Here is a 26,012-nt window from a genome sequence, read left to right on the forward strand (position 1 = left end):
TTAATGTCTAGTCGGATAATAAAGCGTCCACATATTTAAGGCCCCTAATTTTTCCATTGACTTCTAAATGCAGGTTAAGTTATTTTAGGCATGTGCATACTAACAAAGATGACTAATTCATTCTTAAATATTTATTTTTACTGCAACTGTGCTGCTCATTCATCTGTTACAAAAATTGAAATGACTATTCAAATGTTGTCCATTAAAAAAAAGGAAAGGCAAATTGCTAAATAAAACATTTAACCTTGTTTATGTAGTTAAAAACAATTAAAATATGGGACTTTGACTTTAACTTAACTTTAAATAGCAGCAATGAAAACAAACAACAAAACACAAAATCTAACTTCCTCAAAAAGAAAAGAAGCATTTTGTGATGATGTTTAGAACGCTGCACACTGGTATATTGACTATTGATTTACTCTTGGCAGTTTTAGCACTCTAATAAACTCAATGTGTAGAATTATATCTTTGAATAGGTCTTAAAATGTCGGCTATTTAATATATTTTTGTTTAATCTTATGATACCTCCGCAATAGTGCCTGTCTGTCTCTGTGTGTGTGTGTGTGTGTGTGTGTGTGTGTGTGTGTGTGTGTGTGTGTGTGTGTGTGTGTGTGTGTGTGTGTGTGTGTGTGTGTGTGTGTGTGTGTGTGTGTGTGTGTGTATTTTGTTATTGTGCCTTTAATCACGATATTGCAAACTGCTGCTTTAAAAAGTGCTTGAACTGATGTAGACAAAGTTTAGCTGGCCAACTTTGGCTAAAATGATAGTTAAAGTTATTTTTCACACAACTTCGTCTCACACTTGTGAGCTAGTTAGCAAGGTAGAAGCTAACACTCTTACTGAGGTTGAGACCGCATCCTCCCTCTAAATGCCCGACATCATGTCTCCGCTTTAAATGCTCATTTATCACAGATATACAGCTATAAAAAGAAGGTACGCTTTGCAAAATGAGAAAGGTGTTCACGTTCTAACAAGAATAACATATCATGTTTTCACACTTTACATGTTATCACTGGCAATGTTTTTGGGAGTGGTGGGGTGGACCCTCTTCCATCCGGAAAAACATAAGTGATGACATAACGACTATTGTCGACAAATACAAAGATTGTTTATCCATCACATGTCTATGGATGTTCTCATTCATCCAGGTCATTGTCATCTCAGGGCATTCAACCAAGATATTGCAACAGGACTGTTTGGTTCGTCTTAGAAGACATTTCTCTCATCCAAGTAGGCTTCATCAGTTTGTGCTCATAGAATTAGATTGGTCAGACCTAGTCTGATCAGATCTAGTTTATCAATGTATGATAACATGCATAAGTGTAGTTCCTACTCTACTGCAACTCCTTCGGTTTTCAACCAAAACTGATTTGGATCTGGGAAAGAACAGCCAAGTCTGTTCCAGACTTTTTACTCAGAGCAGGTAAAGGTGTGTGTATGTGTGTACTCCTTTGTTTGTCCCCTGGTAATGCTTGGCAAAGCTTTAACAAGACAAAGAGACCAGTGTTCACCTCAAACCTCAAGGCTCTCGTGCTCCCAGGGATATAGAATTAGAATAAGTAGAACAGACATCCCGATTGAGTTGGGACAGATTTGCAGACCACCATGCAGACTTGTATAGAATGGGAAAGTGGGTCTGAGCTGTGTAAGTGCAGTACAGTATTTCCTGAACACATATAATTAAATGTCAAAGTTTCCTCTTAAGAGGGTTTTTTTTGGTGTGACATAATTAACTTCTTCCTGTGCAGAGTTCAGGAGAAACCGAAGTGTCCATTGTTGCCCAAAATAAGGACTGCTATGAAAGTGGCATTGTGTGCATGAAAACTTTGGTCGTACACGTGGGACTTACCAAGATCTACTTCATGGACAACTCTGGCAACCCTGTACACACACACCTACAAAATATCTACTAAAAATTATAATCAATACCAGGAGGTTATGCAGGTGCAATCTGATCGTTTTGTCCCTCTGCAGAGCCCATCCACCCAGGTGGGCCGAGAGTCCGTGTTTGAGCTGTGGAAAGCGGGCTACTACACTGTTGTCCACTTCCCCAATCAGGACCTGACTGTCTTGTGGGACCGCAAGACAACTGTGCACATCAGGATTGGACCTCAGTGGAAGGTATGGTGCTTCAAAGTAACCATTTCATATTTACACATATTGAAATGTTATTGTTATCTTCTTTTTAAAAATGTTAACATTGTTTTGCTTATTATATTTATGACACATATTAAATTTAGCATACAATTGTTCATACTCAGGCCAAATTTCATGAATGGGTTTTTTTGTCAATTGACAAATGACTGAAGGAGGTTGTGACAAATTTTATTGCTTTTAAACATTTTGAAAATGTTCAAACTCATCCCCTTTGGCAGGCTTTACAAACCACAGTATGCCAAAACAAGCCATCATAAAAACGTTTTTTTCCCCCAGACTAACAATCTGATGAATGCTGTAAAAGAACTCTGGAACTAATCTGTCACTGGGAATGTACTAACTCATGTTCACGTCATCATCTTTTTTGCTCTTTGTTCTATTCACCACTGTGCTATTATCTTATTATCCTTGCACATGTTACTTATTTAAGCACTTGTTTATATTTTAGTAATGGTTAACATTTATTAAGGTTAAACAAAGACTGCATAGTCTACCAAGTCAAGTTCCTTGTGTGTTAAACATACTTGGCCAATAAAGCCGATTCTGATGATTCGTATCCCGGATTTTGTCCGACATTTTTGAAGCATAACGCAAACGTCTAGCATTGGTGCAAATGGCACACGAGAAGTTTTCCTCTGAAACAGTGAATAATTCCCACACAATCGACGACATGTTTGTTTACAATGAGCTCAGATGAAGTTTACAACAGGCTTCAGGCAATAAAAGAAAAGGAGCACTTGATTTGCTCACACACATCACAGTAATCTTACCTTATTGGAACGTTATTTTTATATTGGTTTTCAGAGCTATGTTTTAATGAGATCTGATTTATCGTGTGATGTCATCAATTCCTTATATTTATCATTCATCCATTCATCCATTTTGTTCCGCTTTTATCATGCACCCCAAAAACCTAGACATCAAAAATTGACCACAAAACGTGTTAGACATAGGCTGTATATTAAATTATTCATGTAATGTTTGACCCACTTATTTGATTTTTGTGTTTGTGTGTATGTGGCCATTTGATGAATACTTACAGTACACTTAGTACACTTAATATTTTTCCTGTGCAGCAACAGTTGACAACAGATCACATGGCAGTCTGATGCAATCGACACAAGCTAGACAGAAACATAGTTATACAAGATTTATCAGGAAGGGAAAAAACAGGTGCAATGGTGTGTAAGGCCTCTCAGAGTCCAAAGACAAGGGAAATAACTTGGTTTTGGAGACGGCCAGCCCTCTAGCCTTGAGTAGTTAACCATCAGTTACTTTTTAATCCTAGTTAATGTGAAATATATAAAGTATGTCCTGTATATTAGCAGAATTACATAGTGCATAACTATAATAGTAAACACTAGTAAAAGAGGATGTCACCGGTAAAATATAAAATTGCCAATTTAGTAATGTGTGGATCGATACTAAAATATCTATACTGCCGATACTAGATCGGTATGCTCTAAAATCAAGTCTTAAATCAAGATATCAATACTTTTGATAATTTACTTATTTGAAATATTGTATAACAGTCCTTCTCAAACTTTTTTCACCAAGTACCACCTCAGAGAACACTTGGCTCTCCAAGTACCACCATAATGACCAATATATATATATATATACTGTACATTAGGACTGTCAAAATTAATGTTTTAACTCATGGGGCGGCGTGGCAAAGTTGGTAGAGTGGCCGTGCCAGCAATCGGAGGGTTGCTGGTTACTGGGGTTCAATCCCCACCTTCTACCATCCTAGTCACGTCCGTTGTGTCCTTGGGCAAGACACTTCACCCTTGCTCCTGATGGCTGCTTGTTAGCGCCTTGCATGGCAGCTGCCGCCATCAGTGTGTGAATGTGTGTGTGAATGGGTGAATGTGGAAATACTGTCAAAGCGCTTTGAGTACCTTGAAGGTACAAAAGCGCTATACAAGTATAACCCATTTATCATTTATCATTTACTAAACTACAGAAGCGTAGTATGCCTAAGTTTAAAAAATAAGGAAAATATTTTATTTAACTGGTTTATTTAATATTTTTGGTCACTGTAACATTACACACAGTTTGAACAGTAACACTGTTTGAATATAAGGAAAATAAAACACTGTGCTTTAATCAAGTGATTATTTGGCGTACCACTAGGTAGAGCCCTCATATCACTGATAAGAATCACTGATGAAGTTTTTAGTCTGTAGCACTTTAAGATTTGTTTTTTGAATGTAACGTGCAACAAAATGGGTTATACTTGTATAGCGCTTTTCTATCTTCAAGGTGCTCAAAGCGCTTTGACACCATTTCCACATTCACCCATTCACACACACATTCACACGCTGATTGCGACCCATCAGGAGCAGGGGTGTCAACAACAGACGTGACTAGGATGGCGGAAGCCGGGAATCGAATCAGGAACCTTCAGGTTGCCGGCACGGCCGGTCTACCAACCGATTATGTATTATGTAAGTAAATAATTGAGATCTTGTCTAAATGAAACACAATTGGTGGGAACTATATTTTCTTCCGCCTAAGTAAGTACATAATGCGCAGGCGCAGTGGAACGCTGTGTTCAGTCATTCAGTCTGTATTTGCTTATTTTAAGAACATTACCAGGAATTAAAATGAGTCACTCATTATTATAAAACAAGTGTATGCATCATATTATCATGTGTTTCGCCCTGTGATTTGATATTGTTTGAAGATGATTTCCCAAGATCAGTAACACTTGAAATACACAACTTCATACACATTTGGTTTATTTGCACACAGTATCAGATCACGGTATCGCTGATACCAGTCGGAATTTTACTGGGTTCGGAAATAAAATCAGTGGTATCGCTACTATGATAAGCAAATAGAGGATGCCTGCTGGGGTGCATTGCAGTTGTCTGCAACCATGCATTTGTAGTTATGAAAGGAAAACATGTAATTTTTTTCTGCAGGGCGTTCTCAGTGGGCTATGTGGAAATTTTGACGGTGTGACAGTGAATGATATGACCACGTCGAGCCACATGGAGATCAACAATGCACAGACCTTTGGAGATAGCTGGACACTGGGACAGGTAATGAAGCACTTTTTTACAACTTTTGCTGAATTGTATGTGACGGTGTTGTTCGTTGTAGTGCCAAAGCGACTATGTAGTGGAGCGACCATGTGAAGCTGACTTGGGGAGACAGCCATATGCCAAGAGGGAATGTGCACACCTGTACAGTGATGTTTTTGCGCCCTGCCACAATGTGGTGAGTGATACACACACAAAGTGGATAGATTGCTCAATAAAAAAGGAAACAAATGTAGCTAATGCAGTGTTCTTCCCACACTGGTAGTGTCCATTTGTAACTCTTACTTTGCTGTTATAAGTCATGTGGCCAGTAGATGGAGTCATATATTTGTGCACAGACAGTGGACCCCAGCTATAAAACTAAGCGCCACAACAAACCCCAGAGGACCTTACTTGATGTATTACTTAGCAGGGATGGCCACATCTAATTAATAGTGATGGTGTGTTTGCTTATTAGGGGGTAATTGATAAAAGACTGTACATTTTTTTTTAACGCCTGAGTGAGCCTTGCCATGCTACTTGTGTGTCGTAAAAAGGATTTATAATTGTTTTATTATGAGTGCACGGCTTTAATTAAGTCACTAAAATAAATATTGTAAATTTGGTGCATTGTATACAATATGTGCATACAGATGCAGCCAATTGAGCTTGCATATTGTATGTCATAGTGGTCATCTGATCCCCTCCTGCATCTGAGGTAGGCCCATAATCCTTTGTCCTGTTATCTCAGCGCTAGTATGAATAATTAACAACTACTCATCCCCTAAACAAGGCCTCCGTTGGTTTACCCACATGAAGATATGGAGATTGCCCATCTCGTATAGCTTTATACGCCACTGCAAATGGTGACCCCCAATAGTAAAATATTGTCCACGAAAAGTGAGATTTTTTAATTAATATTGTAGCTAGTAAGCATTTTTGTTTTATGTGCTTGTTTGCGTGACATATGTGCCCTCCAGGTGGATGTGGCCTGGTTCTACAGAAACTGCCTGACGGACACTTGCAACTGTGACCGAGGGGGCGACTGTGAGTGTCTGTGCACTTCCATTGCTGCCTATGCACACAAATGTTGCCAGCAGGGGGTCACCATACACTGGAGATCACCCTCTCTGTGTTGTAAGGATACACACACACACACACAACCACGCGCACAACGAGGGGCGATTATCTGTTGGGTTGACCCTTTAGATCATTTTGAATATGTCCTCCTTTTCAGCTCAGGATTGTGAATACTATAATAAAGGTATGTTTCTTTAGAACTAAACATGTTAGACAATGATTCCCTTAGACACTGACACTTATTTGCCTCAGGGCTCGGCGATGGCCCTTATTCCTTGGTGAGCGCTGTCCATAGCAACACAATGATGGGAGTAAATCGCACAAGCGGCTCAGTGTTTCCTCTGCTGAGGGACAGTTCAGGTCATTTGCCCACCACTGGACTACTTTTCAACTTCATGGTGACTACAGGGCTGCAGAGGAACAGAACGTCACGTAAGTGTCATTACGAACTAATGCACACTATGACTGTGGATCCTCCAATTTATTTAGATTTGGAGTGCATGTTTCAGATCTGATTATTTCATGTGAACTATTTTGTGGCCCAATTGTTGAGAAACGAGCTAAAGTGTCCTTGAGAGCCAAAACGTGCTAAAGTATCCTCTTGGGAACCAAAACATGTGCTAAAGTGCCCTCTTGGGAACCAAAATATGCGCCAAAGTGCCCTCTTGGCAGCCAAAACATTTGCTAAAGTGCCCTCTTGGCAGCCAAAACATTTGCTAATGTGCCCCCTTAGGAGCCAAAACGTGCTAAATTGCTCTCTTCAGAACAAAAAGATATACTAAAGTGCGAAAGTGCCCTCTTGGGAATCAAAACGTGCTTAAGTGCCCTTTTGGGAACCAAATTGCGTGCTAAACTGCCCTCTTGGGAGCCAAAACGTGAGCTGAAGTGTCCTCTTGGGAATCAAAACTCATGCTGAAGTTCTCTTTTGGGAGTCAAAATATATTACTACGTTTCCTCTTGGTAGTGATGGTCAGATGAAACCTCCTTGGACATTGGACCAGTTGAGCCAATTGGTTAGAAAATTTCTCGAAGCTTCACACTTGTGGTATATTGTGGTATAGTGCCCTTTTGGGAGCAAAAACGTCTGATTGAGTGCCATCTTAGGAGCCAAAACACATGCTAAGGTGCCTTCTTGGCAGCCAAAACCCATGCTCAAGTGCCCTCTGGGAGCCAAAACATGGGGTAAAGTGCCATCTTTGAAGCCAATGTGCCTTTTAAGAGATAAAACATGTGGTATAATTCCCATTTGGGAGCCGAAACATCTGGTAAATCTGCCTCTGAAAAATCTGCCTAACCTTACACACTGGTATACTGCAACAGTAGGCCCATTGGCCAATCAGAGGTGGTGTAGGGTGGGTCTTCGCTGAATGTGGGAAGAAAAAAATGAGACGGACGTAATGCTAACTAGGTAACAAAGGTAAAAAATTATGCATTTATAATTACTAATGTATGTAGATTGCAAGATGTATTGTCAGGAGAGAGAGACCAGTGTGGTGATCAGCTAATCAGAATAGAACTCGGCGCAGCATTATAAACAGTTCATCAGATTATGTAAATGTTACATGCTGCCAACATAACATCTTTATGTACTGCACAGACGCTGTTTTAAGTAACAGTTTACTTTCCTAAATGTCACACGTGTTAAGCAGTATTAAAAATAATATTTCAGTACTCAACCTTACCTTCGATGACAATGTGAAGAAGATCCATGCTCAAGTGGTGAATCGCTTCACTTAAAGTCTACATGCATCTCCCTTTTTAACTGTCATACAAGTGTAAAAGGAAGTTAACCGTTATTAGTAACATTTAATAAGATTCTGGTATGTATTCAAGATTAACTTTGACAGGGGAAAAAAAGATCCTAAAAAAACGCAAACAAGCTTAGATCTCATGGGACTTTGTGCAACACTAGTTCACGGGACTCTAACAAGCGCTTCACACTGAGAAGCCATTATTTATTCAGTCCACATTCACACGGCGGTGGTGGTAAGATACATCTGTAGCCACAGCTGCCTTGGGCTAGACTAATGGGAACGTGGCTGCCAATTTGTGCTAAGCCTCTTCGACCATCAACATTCATTCACATTCACACACCAGTGTGTGCTGCACTGGAGGCAAGGTGGGTGAAGAATTGTTTTGCTCAAGGACACAACTGCAATAAATGTGATGTAAGGAGCAGGGTTTGAACCACCAACCTGCAGTTGTCCCCTTTCATTAACTAGAGCATACTTGCCAACCCTCCCGTTTTTAGCGGGAGAATCCCGATATTCAGCGCCTCTCCCGACAACCTTCCGACAGAGATTTTCTCCCGACAAACTCCCGGTGTTCAGCCGGAGCTGGAGGCCACGCCCCCAAAAAAAAAAGTCTGCCGCAGCTGCGATTGGACCTGACCAGCCTCCGGGTACAAGTACTGGAGTACCAATTGCTTGCCAGGGAAGATCTTCCCCAGGAAGCAAGGATTGACCGGTTTTGGGCCATGCTAGGGAGAGATGGAAGATTCCACACTCTCGTGCATTTGATAAAAGCACTTTTGTGCATGCCACACAGCAATGCATCATCAGAGAGGGTGTTCAGCATGGTTAGAAAAATAGTGACAGAGAATAGAAAGAGGATGGACAATTCAACCCTTAACAAAGCATTGTACTTTCAAGTACAACAATGAGTAGATGAGTGTTGTGTGTGTGTGTGTGTGTGTGTATATGTGTAAATAAATGAACACTAAAATTCAAGTATTTCTTTTATTTATATAATAAAATCAATATATATATATATATATATATATATATATATATATATATATATATATATATATATATATATATATATATATATATATATATATATATATATATAAATATAAATATAAATATATATATATATATGTAACGGTGTAGAAACAGACGTTCATTATGCTTGATTAAATTATGAATGAAGTGTTGCAACAGCGCCTGTTGTTGGCGAGAAGTGGTATGTACTTTACCTGCGGGAAGTGCTCAGAACTGTGACGCCTTCCAATTGATAATCCCGTGACCCAAGTGGACTCACAGTCTCACAATTTGCACTGTTTTGCAGGACACTGTAATAAAAGAAATTCATAATCCACCTGGTGCCAGTGATATGTTGAAGCGACAGCAGTGTGGAGCTGCATTTTGCCACACAGTTGTGGACCGTCACACATATATATATATGTATATATATATATATATATATATATATATATATATATATATATATATATATATATATATATATATATATATATATATATATGAAATACTTGAGTTGGTGAATTCTAGCTGTAAATATACTCTCCTCTTAAACACGCCCCTAACCACGCCCCCCCACACACACACACACCTCCCGATATTGGAGGTCTCAAGGTTGGCAAGTATGAACTAGAGACCAGTCAAGAGCGTAGCCCCCCGAAAATATGCATTGTCCAATTTCCGGGGTGCAATTGGCTGTTATTTATTTTCTATTTCTCCAGGCATCCCCATGGTGTCCCTAGAGTCTGCAGAGAGACCCAACTATTTCCTCGTGGTGGCGGGGAAGAGATGTCTCCAGCTGGAGCGCTGGAGTCGAGGGGAGGAGTTTCGACTCAGAGCGACTTTTATCCAGCATCAGGGGCTGTTTCTGCCTGGTCACGCCTCCTTCGAAGTCGCCAGCCAACCTGGAACCTTTCTGACACTGACACGCACTGCAGCACGAGCCCTGAGATACGACACCTCCACTGGCTTCAAAGCCAGCAGCAGCTTCATGCTGGAAGGTCTGGAACTATTTTCCCAAACATACAGTAAACATCAGCTGTATTTTTATTGAACTGTACAATTTGGTACGTTTTGGAAAGGGCACTATATCAGTGATTCTCAAACTGCGGTACATGTTGACTTCATCTAGTGGTATGCCAAATAATCACTTAATTAAATATTCTAACACGGTGTTACTGTTAAAAAATATGAAATATACTTGTTAAATAATGCCTCTGCCTTGTTATTAATGAGTATTTAAGTTTGAGAACCACTGATCTATATCAGTGGTTCCCAACCTTTTTGTAGCTGCGGACTAGTCAATGCTTGAAAATTTGTACCACGGACCGGCGGGGGGGTCATAAAGAAATACAATCATGTGTGCTTACGGACTGTATCCCTGCAGACTGTATTGATCTATATTGATATATAATGTATATATTGTGTTTTTTATGTTGATTAAATAAAAAATAAAAAATAAATAAAAACTTTTTTTTTTTTTAATTTCTTGTGCGGCCCGGTACCAATCGGTCCATGGACCGGTACCGGGCCGCGGCCCGGTGGTTGGGGACCACTGATCTATATCATACCACACAATTGTGCATGTCCTCCAACGCCATCCACCTTAAAGGGTAACTGCTCGTGTTTTGGAATTATGCTTATCATTCACAATCCTTATATGAGACAAGAACACATGTTTTTCCTTTTCCTATGCATTCTAACTCGTAAATAAATGTTACCAAAAGTCAGCTAACGATGGAGCAAGCGGAAGTCGCTCTATTCCACCTATAAATCATTCTGAAAAACCTCCATTAATGTTTTATATACAAGCTGTAAGTATATATACAATGGAGTAACAGGCACATTCATAATAACACGTAATATTTATGTATTTTGCCCATTTTAAGCATATGGCGGTGTATTAATTTCACAGAAACATCACAACATTTGCTTATTCCTTCAGCAACAACACTAATAATCATGACAGTCTTCATGAGCAACAACAATGACAACTTTGAGACAAATGTTAATCTGGAAATGTATCATTTTTAAGCTGAATATAAGGAGGATGAGTTACAAGTTTTAAAAGCTGTGTGCTAAATAGATCCAGCTTTAGTGAAACCCTGGAGCAGTATTGCTGAGTGCCAAACAAGATATACTAACTACAAACTCAAAACATTTACCTACTGTAGAATATCTGCTCTCTGATGGAGTGTTCATATCTTCCTGTTTGGATGAAGAATTAATCATCATGCAGGTTTAATGATTAATTAAACTGTTAATGCCGCAAACAAGCTTCTTTTCGTGTCTTTTTCGCCATCGCTGGGTATTGGTTGGACATCAAAGTTGACAAACTTCTCGGTTAATGTCCACAACCTTGCACTATCCAAGTGAGAGGCATGATTTATAATCTAGAATTAACTTTCACCAGCTCATTGGCGATGCAGCAGCTCACCGGCTGAATATGTGAATACAGCAGCATAATCTAGTTTCCTCTCTGTGATCAAGGTGTCGCTAAAAATAGTCTGTCTGTTGGCGCTTATGATAACAATATTGCTAACACTTGGTCAGTATTCAGGTCATGCGATGTAAATGGATTATTTTTGCCATTTTTTTAGGGGCGGAATAGTATACTCCATCAGCTCGTAATTTACAACTCATAATGCATATTAAAAAAAAAAGGAAAATCACGGGTTGTTGTCTTACATAGGAATTGTGATTATTTTTTTTCTCAAAAAAAGTGCATTTCCCCTTGAAGTCTACTGTACTCCTCAATGGACCTCTACATGCATATTATGTACATTAACGCTAACAAAATTGATTCTCTCTACATGCAGAGACTCATTTGGTCATCCCCTACCGTATGATGTGCGAGTGGCGCTATCATGCCTGTGCCAGCCCTTGCGTGCGCACATGCAGTGACCCAGATGCTACACGCTGCCAGTTCCTGCCTCTGTAAGAGCCCCTGCTTTCCGACAGCCCTCCATGGCGCACACACACAACACACACTCGCTAGTGTATAGGTGTCAAACTCAAGGCCCGGGAGCCACATCATTTTATATTACACCTGAAATTATGTGTCAATTAAGTACTTTATCTTTTCTTACTAAATGTATTTATTCTTTCCATTTTGACAGAAAAAATATATGTACTGCATGAAATGACATTCCTTTTAAACTTTAATATTATCCAATATTGCAACAAATATCATAATTTTGAAACAATTTTTTTGTTAAAATAAAACTAAATACTTGATTATTTGCTCAATTTATGATTTCAAAGCAAGTTATCAAATTGTACGTTGTAAAAATGACAATAGACATAAATGTTTGTTTGTTTTTTACCATAAAATCTACGGTTTTTGTTTTTACGGTGAAAAACAGTACCAACTTTTTTACTGTACAAAACTGGCAGCTCAGTTGCCAGAATAGAAAAAAACGCAGTGGTATTGTTTTCCGTTTACAGTAATATATTGTAAAAAAAAAAAAAAAGTTCATTTTTACAATAACATTCTGTTCTACGCTTCCGGGAAAAATCACTGCTACTGTTTTTTCATTTACCATAATATTATGTAAAAAACATGTGATGATCCGTAGCCCGAATCATGTTTTGTTTGGATTTGGGATTCCCTTGTTTCTGTTTCAGCACCCATGTTTGTGTTCCTCGTTGCCATGGGTGCTGATTATGTTCACCTGCCTCTGGTTAGTGGTCGGGACGCTCACCTGCTCCCGGTCACTAATCAAAGTGCTATTTATTTCTGCCTCTCGCCACACTCTGTATGGCTGTTTTGTTTGCTTCACGTTACGTTGATTTCTTGCTTCTTGTTCCAGTGCTAGTTTTTCTATAGCTTCCCGTGCCAGCGACACGTTCCTAGTTTTTGTATTCTTGCCTGAGTTATGATAATAAACCCTTTTCTTACCTGCACACCGCTTCCTGACGTCCATCTGCATCTTGGGAAAACGAACAGTGCATAACCATGAGACCCCACCGTAAAAACACTAAAAATTTTACAGTAAAATTCTGGTGACTGAGTTGCCAGTTTTTTAACTGTAATATCGCATTTGTTTTATAATGCACGTGAGGGGAACTGAAATGCTTGGATGTCTATGATGAGTGGAGTGTGTGGATGTTGGCACGGTTCAAATCGGAAGACAAATGTGGGATATGCAGAAGTTTGTATATTGCCCATTCATTGTCAAGAAGGGGAAAATTCTTGAAAATTCTGAGAAAACTGTGAATATTGGAAAAATGGAAAACATGGTTTGCCTTCGATATCTCGGAAGAGTAATGTGGTGTGGATAGTTGAAAGGTCCGAATTTAGTAAAAAATGGTGCAAAATTTTGAGACATTTGGGCATTCTCAAACTTTGAATATGTCCATTCATTTGAATGGGAATTTCCTGAAAAAAATGTGATGTTTTACAAATATTGATACTAGCAAAATAGTCCTAAATGATATGAATGGGTTGGTTTTGGAATGTTTTGAATCCGTTGAAAAAGGTTGACATACTAACTATTTAGTATTTCAAAATTCCTGAAATTTTGGGATTTTGTAGGAAAAAAACCCAACAACTTTTGTTGTCCCAACTAAAAGGAATGTTTTGATAGTGGAATGGTTGGATTTAGTGGGGGAAATGTTGACTGTGAAAACTTTCCAGCAAGAGGTGAAAATGGGGCATTGGAAAACCCTAGAATTCTGGGAATGCCTGGAATTCGTTTGAACTTGGAAAATGGTAGTTTGATTGTCTAAGGTGAGTGGAAGGTGTTGAAAGTGTAACGGTTCGAATAGGGTGAGAAATGTGGGAAGTGTGCAAGTTCGAAAAATGGCCCATTAATTTTCAATGGTTAAAATGTCCCGGAAAACCAGGAATTATGGGTCATCTGGGATATTTTACAAAAATTATTTTGGTGAGCACACGATTCCCGGTGGAGCCGAATGTTTTAATACTTGAACGGTTCAGATCAGAAGAAAACTTTGGGCTGTGGACTCCGGCAAACTTTTGTGGAAGAAGGATAGAAATGCTCGGGCATTCACACAATAATCATATTAGTAGGTATTTATATATTATTCGCTGTTACAGTCGGTCCTCGAAGAGCAGCCATAACTGCGATGTGGCCCTCTATGAAAACGAGTTTGACACCCCTGCTCGAGTGTTATTATTTTGTGTTTTAGTCAGGGATGTCAAACATGCGGCCCAGGTTCAATCCGGCCCGCAAGATGAGTTTGCTAACTGTAAAATTGAGCTGCATTTTGAAATTAAAGAAACTGCTGTCCACTGGATGTCGCAATAGCAGTTCTGTTAGGCAAGCAAATAGTTTATACCGGGGCTAGCAAGTATACCAAGCAAGAGGTAAAGTGGGGCTGCGACTCTTCCCCCTTGACCCAACGTAAAACAAACAAGAGTAAAATATTGGTAACTCCAATTAAAATGCTGCATGAGACAGTGACATTGATATAGTTCTGTGAAAATGATTGTTTTCTGTGCAATTTTAAAGAAAGTGAACAGTGGAAATGACAAATGACGTAGATATAAGAAGAGTTTTTAATAATGCTTTATTTATTTTTTTGTTCAATCCTAGATTAGCTGTGATTTAAAGTTTAATTGCTTTGTAGATACACTGAGATTAAGTCTAAATTCTTTGTTCTTCATGGTGTTTTTAAACTGCACCAATTTTTTCCTCAGAATTTTCAGCTAACTTTAAGTGTTTTGTCAAGAGGATTATTTGTGATATGTACATTTTCAGAATATGCTTGTTAAATTTGGGGCCAAAGGAAAACAAAGAAAACAATCTGAAGTTGTCATAGTTGTATTTTTTAAGTTAGTATGCCATGATTTGACGATATGAATAGATTTTACTACATGCTGAGCTAAAATGAGTTTGGAACCCTTGGTTTTAGTACTTTCTGTGTGTTTCAGTGTGGAGGGCTGCTTCCCACGATGTCCCAAAAACATGGTGCTAGACGAAGTCACCAGCAGATGTGTCTACATGGAGGATTGTGAGTAATAGTAGTGAGATTATATACTGCCGAACCTCTAAAAAATCAATATAATCCAGGGTGGTGGTCCACATTTTTTCAAAGAAAATAATGGAAATGGAAATAATCAGTTGTGTGACCATCATAAAACCTTTATAGTAAATATGTGATCATGTACCACAATGTAAACTCGTAGGCATGTTTGAAATAAAGTAAAACTATTGACTGTATAAATAATGTTTTAGGTAATATGTTTGGAGTCATAAAAGTGTAAAAATAAGTTAAGCATGTGACATTTTTAATACTAAAAGGTAAAAGCAAATCTTCAGTTGTTAATTCACTAATGAGAAATAATGAGGCGTAATGCGATGGTAATTACTGTGAAAGGGGACCAATGTTACAAACACACTTCCCTGTGGTCTAGATAATACATTTGGATATGCATTGGTGTAAATTTTGCGTACATTTTGTTTCACAGTCACGTTTTTGTATCCTCTGTCTACAAATGTCTGCACACGATTCGTCTGTGGAGACATTGCAAATGAAACGCTCCACGCACCACCCTTTCTAAAAAGTATCAGAAACCATCTTTTAAAGATATACAATGTTAAACATATATTTTGAAGGCAAAAAACCGCAACTGTATTTTTTAGACATGGTCGAAAATAAACTTCATAAACAGTATATAGAATCGCCGGTCACAACATTAGGTACACCTGCCCACTCTCGAACAATATAGAGCTGCATAAAAACCCCAGCATTTATCTCACTTCATCTTACACAGATAAATATGATTCTTTAACCTGCCTTCTCTTTTGTTTCCTCAAACCGAGTAGTCGCTTTGGCGGCGTCTTTTTCATCGAAGTTTAGCAGCCAATCCAACTTTTACTTCCTGGTCCGTGTTGTAAAAAACATTCCCTAGTAAAATGTCATGGACAAATAAACACAGAGGTTTTTACTTTATAGACATCAGAGAAGGCGGAACGGCATGAAATAAGAAGGAATAACAGCAGAGGGGGAGGAGGGAAGTACGCCCATCCTGGCCCACTATTAAAAAAAGAAAGCGTTGAGAGGCTTCCAAAACTGCATGCAAGCTCACACCCAAATGCATGATGAAGCTTATGATTTGACGCTTTGGCTTTGTGTAACACGAGTATCTAACTCTGTAACACCATTTATAAGTCAGAAAAGGGAAAAATCATCATAACACTCTAGTTTTAATCAATAACGAGTGGCTCTTTTTTCCTCTATTTGCTCTTTTATGGAATAAGTCTTGCTAAAAAGTCAAAGAGAACATTTTAAATCATGTGCAGAGTTATTATTTTTAAAAACTCAAAAGAGAACCACGCTTTTTGGTTGGGGGATTTCATTCACAATCCCTATGTAAGACAAGAACACATATGCTTTTCTTTTTTTTATGCATTCTAAGTCGTAAAATACGGCCAGTACGAGGTGGCTAACAATGCAATTTATGGGAGTACACCTTTCAGCCCATAGAGCCCCCTAAAAAAACCCCACCACCAATACTCCATTTACATCTCGTGACCTGAATATTAACTAAGTATTAGTGACATTGTTATTATAAGCGCTAACACAAACAAACTATTTTTAGCGGCATTGTGATCACAGAGAGCTATCTAGCTCATACAGGTACAGTGTTGACATATTAAGCTGCTGCATCGCCTCTGAGTTGTTTAAAAGTTAATTATAGATTATAAATCATGCCATTTAGTTTACCCAGAGATGGCAAGAAAGACACTTTTTTTTAAAACCTGCATGAGGAATACGATTAATTCTTCATTTAAACAGGAATATATAAACATCACATTAGTCGGTATCCTAGTGAGAGCAGACATTTGTTCGTAGATTGTATATCTTGTTCAGCACTTATCAATACTACTACATGTTGTTTAGTGTTTCACTAAAGGTGGATCTGTTTAGCACACAGCTTCTAAAACTTGTACCTCATCCTCCTCCATAATTAGGCTAAAAAATATAAGCTTTTGGATCATCATTTGTCCCATAGTAGTCATCGTCGTTTCTAATGAAGTCTGCCATGATTAGTAGTAGTTGCTGTTGTTGAAGGGAAAAGCGAACATTCTGATGTGTCTGTGAACTTAATGCGCCGCCGTATGCTTAAAATTAGCAAAATACATATTTATTAAATATTGTACTACATTACATATATACTTACAGCGTGTTTATAAAACATTGATGGAGGTATTTGCATGTTTTTTAGAGCGCTTTATAGGCAGAATAGAGCAAATCTGATTAGCTTCATTGTTAGCTGACTTTTGCTAGCATTTATTTACAAGTCAGAATGCATTAAAAAAAAGAGAAATATACGAGTGCTTGCCTTGCTAAAAGATGATACCAGGCAAAATAAAAAGTGCAGTTCCCCTTGAAGTCTACTGTACTCCTCAACGGCCCTCTACATGTATATTATATACATTAACGCTAACAAAATTGATTCTTTCTACATGAAGAGACTCACTACAATAGCCTTCATTCAATTTTAGAGGTTCCACTCTATTTAGCTCTAATCTTAGTGTGAAGATGGCTCAGTTCTACACAAGTATTCATGTGTTTGTGATGTTTTCTTAGGTGTGACTCTTCCACCGACACTCACACCTTTTGCATTTGTGACACGGCCCAACATAACGACGACGCCATCGACGACGAGGACAAGGCCTACAACAACCACGACAAGCACAGCTGCAGCAATCGCGACCTCTTCCACCACCATGAGACCAACAACCACCACCACGAGACCAACAACCACCGCCACTACTATCAGTCCATCTCCCCAAGCTACTACAATTCCGACCACCACTACCACCACAATCGCCTTGACAGAATCTACCCCGACACTGACACGCCCATCTGCTGCTCCACCAACCGCTCCACCTCATCCCTCCACTACTGGCACCACACCACCAGTGCCACCAGTCCAGATAACCTCCACAGCACCTCCTGTGATAATCGTCGATACTACAAAAACGACAGCGGAGACCTCGACTGTTGCTGTGGCAACCTTGGCACCAATGCGCACAACCACTGAGCCAGTCACAAGCAAAATCTTAACAAGTCCAGACATCTTTGCAACCACATCCCCAGTCCTCATGGCCACTACGCCCTGTACTGTAAGCATAAACACACATTACCAGCCAGTTCTTTTTTTCCCATGTGAAGACACAAAGTAGAGATTTTTAGTCACCTTTTTAGTAGATGTTTATTAAAGTGGTTCTAGTTTTTGCATCATGCAGAGAGCTAACAGAGAAAATACATTTCAATGTAATGCAATTTGGTTCTACACTAATGCATGCACTCAATACCATCAAAACTTTGATAAATGCCACATTTTTCTTGAATTGGATCTCAGCTTAGTTACTATGACACTGGAAATTAGTATTTCTATTAGGGCTGTTGACAATATTGCATGTGATTGATTGAAGAAAAAAAAATTGCGTTATCACATATGTATGAAGATTAATCACATCTGGCTTAAATCATCCGCATTGATACACGGTCTGTGATCGCGATAAGAGGTGGCCGATTTCGCTTCAAAACAAAACTTTAGATTAAACTCAGGTAACTTGTTGGTATTGCAGCGAGAAACGTAATCATCGGCGCACATCAAGTTTAAAATATCATTTTGAAGCAAAACTTAGAGACTTAGACTTAGACAAACTTTAATGATCCACAAGGGAAATTGTTCGAAAGGTAAGAGATTAAAAAAAGGCAAGAAAAGTTAAGAATAAGAAAAAAGGCAAGAAAAGTTAAGAATACACGTGCTACATCGTACATCAACTACAAAGTATGCTGGCAGAGTTTACTGCCTCAATGTTGTTAACAAAAGTACCCCAGAAAAGGTGGACAGCCACCGCAGTTAAACCACCTAACATCTTTGTAGACCAAGTCTAGCAAGAAGATATCATTCATATCACCACAGCTGAACTGTTGTACAATACCTTGGAGAGGCACAATTACAGCAAGGATAAACCAACTCTACTACACAAACAAGAGCATCAAGTTGCAGCTACCGGTTGGATGTAAATTTATTAACATTGGACCTGAGGTGTGGTGCCTGTGAGTAAAACCTATTTTGGTCAAAATGTTTTGTTCTCACAGGGGATACTTACTGTGGAACAGTCTACCTACCACAGTAAAGGAATCCTCCAGCTTTGCGACATTTAAAAGTCAATTGAAGGCCTGGTTTAAAAGTAAGCAGATTTTTGATCACATAAATAAACACAATGATAAAAGGTAATTTAACCAATGTTATAATATTATAATATTTACACATCTATATTTTTTACATCAGACATTTTATACGGACAGTGTGCAATATATCGTGGCACTTTATTCGGGCTATATAAAATACATAAACAGTCCTCCTTTTAATTAATTTTTTTATTTAATTGTTTTGTTATTTTGAAAGTAATTACCCATTTTTTGAACTAACTCCTTTAAATTACCTGAATGTTACTGAGTCTGTGGGGGTGATCCTGACTTTTTCTCCTCTTTTGTGTGAATGTCCTTTGATTGTATGTATACACTAACCTCTCCGGGGAGTACAGTTGGAAATTAGCCTTTGGCTAAAACCTGACTTATTTACATATTGCATATAAGTTAATTGATATGTGCTGTCCCTATTTTAAATAAAGAATTTGGGGAAAAAAGAGTAAGTAATCACAAGGAGCTGGGGTCGCATTGTACTAAAAAAGAGCTCAGCATTGTCATCTGAAAAGGTAAATAAGCTTGCTGGTTTAAACAACTGTTTAAACTCAAGAAGACTAAATGCAGATTTAAATGGTGCACTAGGTTAAGTTGTTTAAGAGTGTGTTTACTCCATTATCGGTTACTAACTGTACCTCGTTTGCAATATAAATTTGCAAACACTTATATGTGCACTTAATTTGTACTATACTTACTGTCACCAGGTGTTGAGCAAATCAATGACTTGCAGTTCAGCAGAACATTTAAAAAGCATTTTTGTATGACATTCTGACTACAATATTGCATTTGTATCCAAACATTGGGGTATTTTCTTAAGCAAATGTAATTTATGCAATCAAATAATAACCTGTGATTAATCATCATTAATCACAGTTCAAGAGTGTGATAAATCTTATAAAAAAAATAATCACTTTACAGCCCTAGTTGTTATATAAATATAATGCTGTATATCTCTGCAGCCTCCATATGTCTACCGTATTGATGAGTGTGCAGAGCTCATCTGTTTCAATGGGCAGCTGCTGCTTTACAATGCATCCCTGCATTGCCGCTTCAATACTACTCGCCCTAAATGCAGTCTGCTAGGCCTGCCCATCCTCGCCAACATGGACCCCTGCTGTCCGCAATGGCAGTGTCCTTGTAAGCCTGATCGACCACATACATATCTATATGCACTGTATGTATGCGAGTTATATGATTATGATGTGATTTTTGCCAGGTCGCTGCACCGTGATGTCTGACCTGCGCGTGATCACTTTCGACGGGAATAACGTGGCATTGTACGATGACGGCTCCTACATCCTGGTGAAGCTGCCAACAGAGACTATTATTGGCACTGTGGAGAAATGTCCAACAAGCCAGGTAATCATTATTGATCTGAGTGTGTACTAAAAGTAAAACAGCTTATTTTGTCGATTTTTCTTGTTGTCTTTGCAGAGTGTGAACTCAATCAGAAGACCTGTGAGTACACGGAACTATTTTTGTAAAAAAACCCCAGCAATTTGTGTAGCTGTGAAGTGTTTTGTTTTTTAATATATTTTTACAGAGTCCAACAGGTGGAACATCTGGTCTGTGTTTAAAGAAATTGAATATTACTACCCCTTCAGACCACGTCATTATCAATCGACTGGATCGAAAGGTGAGTCCTTCACCTGATTTACTGCTAAAAATGTAAATCTTCATTTTGTAATACATTTTTGTGCTAATAGGTGATAGTCAACTACAGGCCAACCAGGCTGCCGTTCTCCCACCATTCTCTTCATGTGGAAGATACCGGCACGATGTATCTGATCAGCACGCCTGGCCATGTTGGTATACAGTGGTATCACAGCACGGGGATCGCAGTGTTGCAGTATATAACCCCCAACGTGACATCTGTGCCCACTCAAGGCCTGTGTGGTGAGTGTCAGCGTCTCCCCGGCGTCAAATAAATGCAAGCCGACATTTGAATTAAAAAAATACAGTCGGCCATGTGTCTACCTGTCATGATAGGTTGCTGTGATGGCAACGCGGAGAACGACCTGAGGCTACCTAACGGCACAGTGGTCAGAGAGGTGGGAAACATGATGCTCCTCCTGCAAGCTTGGAGGGTGCCCACACCGGATGAAACCGAGCACACTCGCAGGGTTGGAGACAACTGCACCATCGGAGACTGCTCCATCTGTCTGCACATGCTCCACCAGAGAGCCTTCACACCGTGCCATAGAAAGGTGTGTTGTTGTGCCTTTCCTACATCACATCACAATATACAGCAATCCACAGAGATTATATATATATATATACTGTATATTACGGCTGTCAAAGTTAAAACATAAAATTCCTTTAAAGGGGAACTGCACTTTTTTGGGAATTTTGCAGATCGTTCACAATCATTATGAAAGACATGACGATGGATGGATTTTAATGCATTCTAAATATTAAATCAATGTAATCAAAAGTCTGCTTACAATAGAGCCTGAGGAGGCTGCGCAATTTTGCCTAAAAGTTCTTAAAAAAACATCCAAACATATATACATAATGTAAGTAAATATGTAATGTAGTAACGAGCGCATTTATAATAACATATAATATTTATGTATTTTGATCATTTTAAACATACGCGATGCATTTTTTTAAAAAACGCATCACGACATTTTCTCTTTTTTTTTTCTTCATCATTTATTATTACTCACTGAAGACTTTATGAGAGCCAACAAACATAATAAAATATCACTTACTGTATGAGGTCTGCTGTCATTAGAATACAGACTGCTTGAAAGTTCATATTTTCCCATTTAGATGAAAACATTTCTCATAATCCTTGCAAAGAAACAGGGCGGGGGAACAAGCGCATTTCACGTCATCCTCGCCAGTTCTAGATCCTAAATGGCTATCAAAGTGTCCCAACTTTTTGGATTATTTTTTCAGCCATCTACTTTCCAGGTGAGAGGCATGATTTATCATCTAGAAGACACTTACAGGGAGCAGGGAAACGAGGAAGCAGCTGATCAGCCAATGATGTAAACATTGGCACACAGAAAGTGATCACATCGCCGCTATAAATAGTTAGTCTACGTTAGAGCTTATAATAACAATATCACTAACGATATTGTTGGCGCTTTTTGAATGGTTATTTATCAGATTTTATGGGCAAAATAGTGGAGCTCCCATTGGCTCTGCTGTAAGCGGACTTTTATTTCCGTTTATTTAATTTTTAAAATGCATTTTTTAAAAATCCATCCGTCGTCATGTTTTTCATAATGATTGTGAACGATAGGCAAAAAAAGTGCAGTTCCCCTTTAACGGCATGCGTCCTGACTCCTTTTTGACCCTCAATCTATTTCGTATCGGGGAAATGTAATGCGTTCAGTTACTGTTGAGCCGCAAGCTTGGAAATAGCGAGCAAAAATGGACAAAGAAAAGGGGGACCTAATGGAAATCTCAGCTCCAAACCCATGGCAAGTTGTTCTCCGGACAAGACAAGACTATTTTATCTTTGATCACCGATGACATCATTAGAGCAAACGCCTGCTGCGTGATTTGCTGCTTGTAGAGAAGAGTAGCTTCACTTACAAGTTTGGATTACAGTTGAGTGCATTGATAACATGAAATGTAGATTGTTACACTACCTGCTTTAATAAAATGGAATAAAAGCTCAGCAGAAAAAAAAGATGGTAGAGAGTAGGGTTGTACGGTATAAGTACCGCGATACTAATGAATTGAAATCGGTACTATACTGCCTTTGAAAAATACCGGTACTGTTCTTTCATCTGAATGCTGCTGTCCGGCGGTGACTACAGAGCCAAGGCACATGATGTTGAGTGTGTCACAGCGATGAGTATTATTTTGTATATTTGGCTCTAGTGTGTGAATGTGAGTGTGAATAGTTGTCTGTCAATCTGTGTTGGTCCTGTGATGAGGTGGCAACTTGTCCAAGGAGTACCCCGCCTTCCGCCTGATTACAGCTGGGATAGGCTCCAGTCACCCTGCGAACCCAGAGAGGGACAAGCAGTAGAAAAAGGGATGGATGGTTGAAACATATACAAGAACAATCCCCGATCATTATAACTCCTAACTTCTTGATGGTAATGTTTCTCTGTTTGCAGGTGCCTCCGGATCAGTTTTGTGACATCATGTGGGCGGGGGACCTCCACTACAAGGACCACCAGTGTGACTTCCTGGCAGCGTACGTGGCCGTCTGCTACACACATCAAGTGTGCATCAGCTGGAGGCGACACAACTTCTGCCGTAAAGAGACACACACGGATGTATTTACTAGTGTTTGCCTGTGCATTAAGTCAGTTCATCTCATCACAGCACTGAGGTGTCCCCTGGGGAAGGAATATCAGCCGTGTGTGAGCACCTGTGCCAGTCAAACCTGTCAGAACAGAGACTACTATGATGAGACAACCTGTGCCCTAATCAGGGAGGAGTGTGTTTGTCACAGTGGAACTGTCTTGCATCGTCCAGACTCTCCTCGCTGTGTGACTGAGGATCAATGTGGTGATTTGCTTTCTGATCGTTTTTCTGTTGTGTTTGTCAACAGCTTAACTCTGCGTTCTGTAGCGTGCACAGATAACGAAGGTAACCCCCGGGCCGCTGGCGAGGTGTGGAATGGCTCCACTCACAGCTGCTGTCTGTACCAATGTACGGACAATGGCTCTGTGGTGGCTGTGGAGCCTGACTGCAGCTTTGCCCCATCGCCGCTGTGTGAGAGACAGGGAGAGTACGTGCTGGAAGTGCTGGAGGAAGGAGCCTGCTGCCCGAAGAAGATCTGTGGTGAGTTCAAGTGCTCTGGAAGCATCTAGATGACCAAACAAAACCCTCACTCTTACATTTAATACTAATTAGATTGCAACATGACCATCTGTGACGATGAAGCACCAACATGTGACGATGGGGACCACCTGGTGATGGGTTACAGCAGCCTGTCCTGCTGTCCAGAGTACAGATGTGGTACTTACTGTACAAGCACCATCCCCCAGTGACTTGTTTTAGCTTGCCTTTAACACTTTGCCCATAACACTTGTTTAGACTGTGACCCCACAGCATGCCGCCTCGACCCTGCCCCAAATTGTAGGGAGGACCAATTTTTAGTAGAGATCAGAGGCGGGAAACTGTGCTGCTATTCTTATCTCTGTGGTAAGTTTGTTCGGACAGCTTGCTGATAACACCTTCATCAACTAGAGTGTTGCTTGTGTATTGTGTTTTGTCTGTGCAGTGTGTGAGTCGTGCATTGAGCCTGTTCCAACCTGCTCACATGGAGAGATCCTGGCTGTGGACCTAAACACTACTAGTAGCTGCTGCCCACAGTATCATTGTGGTGAGCAGTGCAGAACAATGGCATAAACTCTTATAGAAAAACGATTAATGTTTTTATCATATTAAATTAAATTGTACATTTAAATTGTGATTCATCACAATTAATTGTAGGAAATTACTTGCTAGCGTAATTTACATTTTTTTTTGTTTTTAAAACACTCCAATATTTAGACCCAAATTCAATTTTACTGTTAGAATTTCGTACATGAAAATTGTAAATGTTTTTCTTGAAGTCATGTCAAATTTGACAACATTTTTATTTTGTTTCTACAATTGTTCATAAGTTACCATGAATTGTAAATAATAAGTAGGGGTCAGTAATATTACAGTGATATTCCAATTGAATGCTTGCGTCAATCGACATATTTGTATAATAAAAAAGATAAACTTGAAATAGTTTTATAATCATTTTGGTTCAGTAAAATCGTTTTTATAGCACATTTAAAAACAGCCCCTGTTGGCCAAAGTACTGTGCAGACAGCAGATGTGATTTAACAAAATATATGGTTATAGGATGTATTAATGTACAGTATGATAATGATTAATTAAAAACAGAGTTATTATATAGCGCTCTACGGTAGAATATATAATATAAACAAAAATATTGTAACAGTTGTACATATTGTGTTGCAGCATTTTATATTATTTATGCTTTATATATTATTAAAAACAATTGTTTAAAAGTGGATTTTAAGTAACTAATTTATATTTATAACATTAATAAAAATAGAAAAACACAAAACTATCAATGTTGTACAGTATATACATGATGTAAGTATATGTGTAATGTAGTAACAGGCACATTATTAATAACATGTAATATTTACATATTTCGCTAATTTTAAGCATACAGCAGCACATTAATTTTACAGCCGCATAACAACTTTCGCTATTTCCTTCAACAACCTCAACACTACTAATAATGGCAGACTTCATGAGAAACAACAATGATTACTTTGGGACAAATTATGATTCAGAAACTTATATTTTTGGGCAGGGCCGGCCCGTGGCATAGGCCGTATAGGCAAATGCTAAGGGCGCCGTCCATCAGGGGGCGCCACGCCAGTGCCACAAATGTTGGAGGAAAAAAATAAAAAAGTTGGTACTATTATTTCTAAATACATAAAATAATCCCATGTTAATTAAAATGCAAAGTAAAGCCGCACGGTGCGACCCCTCCCTTCCCGTATCATGACTCGACCACATCAAAAAATCAACACAAGATGTCAAAACGGCCAAAACTGTCAGGTGCCCAGGGAAGAAAAAAGAGAAAAGAAGAGGAGGAGAAACGAAAAAAAGACAGAGGTAGCAGGTAGGTAACGTTAGCCTACATGAAATTATTTGTCTGTTACAGAATGTGATAGTAACCTTTAGCATTAAGCTAATGTTACATGATTCGGCAATTCCTAATTAATAAATAGCTAGTTCTGTTTTAACGCCGGGTTAATATTGTGGAGGGGGCTAAATTGTTATGGAAAATAATAAT

At 39.0% G+C, this 26,012-nt stretch overlaps 1 protein-coding gene across 19 annotated transcripts in view; it reads left to right on the forward strand.

Annotated features, from left to right (window-relative positions):
- otogl (otogelin-like) overlaps positions 1–26,012 on the forward strand; it is a 78,449-nt gene that overhangs the window by 41,065 nt on the left and 11,372 nt on the right. For 17 of the 19 annotated variants that reach the window (XR_009825347.1, XR_009825348.1, XR_009825349.1 and 14 more), the window contains 23 exons: positions 1,749–1,883; positions 1,975–2,121; positions 5,088–5,207; positions 5,269–5,385; positions 6,167–6,323; positions 6,424–6,450; positions 6,519–6,698; positions 9,754–10,032; positions 11,851–11,968; positions 14,931–15,010; positions 17,594–18,132; positions 20,188–20,365; positions 20,445–20,587; positions 20,663–20,686; positions 20,772–20,864; positions 20,935–21,124; positions 21,218–21,435; positions 23,311–23,452; positions 23,522–23,707; positions 23,771–23,983; positions 24,056–24,160; positions 24,239–24,346; positions 24,426–24,527. Coding sequence is in view for 15 of the 19 variants with exons in the window: in XM_062042601.1 (XP_061898585.1) it covers positions 1,749–1,883; positions 1,975–2,121; positions 5,088–5,207; positions 5,269–5,385; positions 6,167–6,323; positions 6,424–6,450; positions 6,519–6,698; positions 9,754–10,032; positions 11,851–11,968; positions 14,931–15,010; positions 17,594–18,132; positions 20,188–20,365; positions 20,445–20,587; positions 20,663–20,686; positions 20,772–20,864; positions 20,935–21,124; positions 21,218–21,435; positions 23,311–23,452; positions 23,522–23,707; positions 23,771–23,983; positions 24,056–24,160; positions 24,239–24,346; positions 24,426–24,527 (3,601 nt within the window). In the remaining 4 variants the exon portion in view is untranslated. Of the gene's footprint in view, positions 1–1,748; positions 1,884–1,974; positions 2,122–5,087; positions 5,208–5,268; positions 5,386–6,166; positions 6,324–6,423; positions 6,451–6,518; positions 6,699–9,753; positions 10,033–11,850; positions 11,969–14,930; positions 15,011–17,593; positions 18,133–20,187; positions 20,366–20,444; positions 20,588–20,662; positions 20,687–20,771; positions 20,865–20,934; positions 21,125–21,217; positions 21,436–23,310; positions 23,453–23,521; positions 23,708–23,770; positions 23,984–24,055; positions 24,161–24,238; positions 24,347–24,425; positions 24,528–26,012 lie in introns of those variants that run through there. The other 2 variants (XM_062042603.1, XM_062042617.1) reach the window with 2 other exon arrangements.

Source organism: Entelurus aequoreus, linkage group LG03 (assembly GCF_033978785.1).
Source record: "Entelurus aequoreus isolate RoL-2023_Sb linkage group LG03, RoL_Eaeq_v1.1, whole genome shotgun sequence".
In the NCBI taxonomy this organism is placed as follows: domain Eukaryota; kingdom Metazoa; phylum Chordata; class Actinopteri; order Syngnathiformes; family Syngnathidae; genus Entelurus; species Entelurus aequoreus.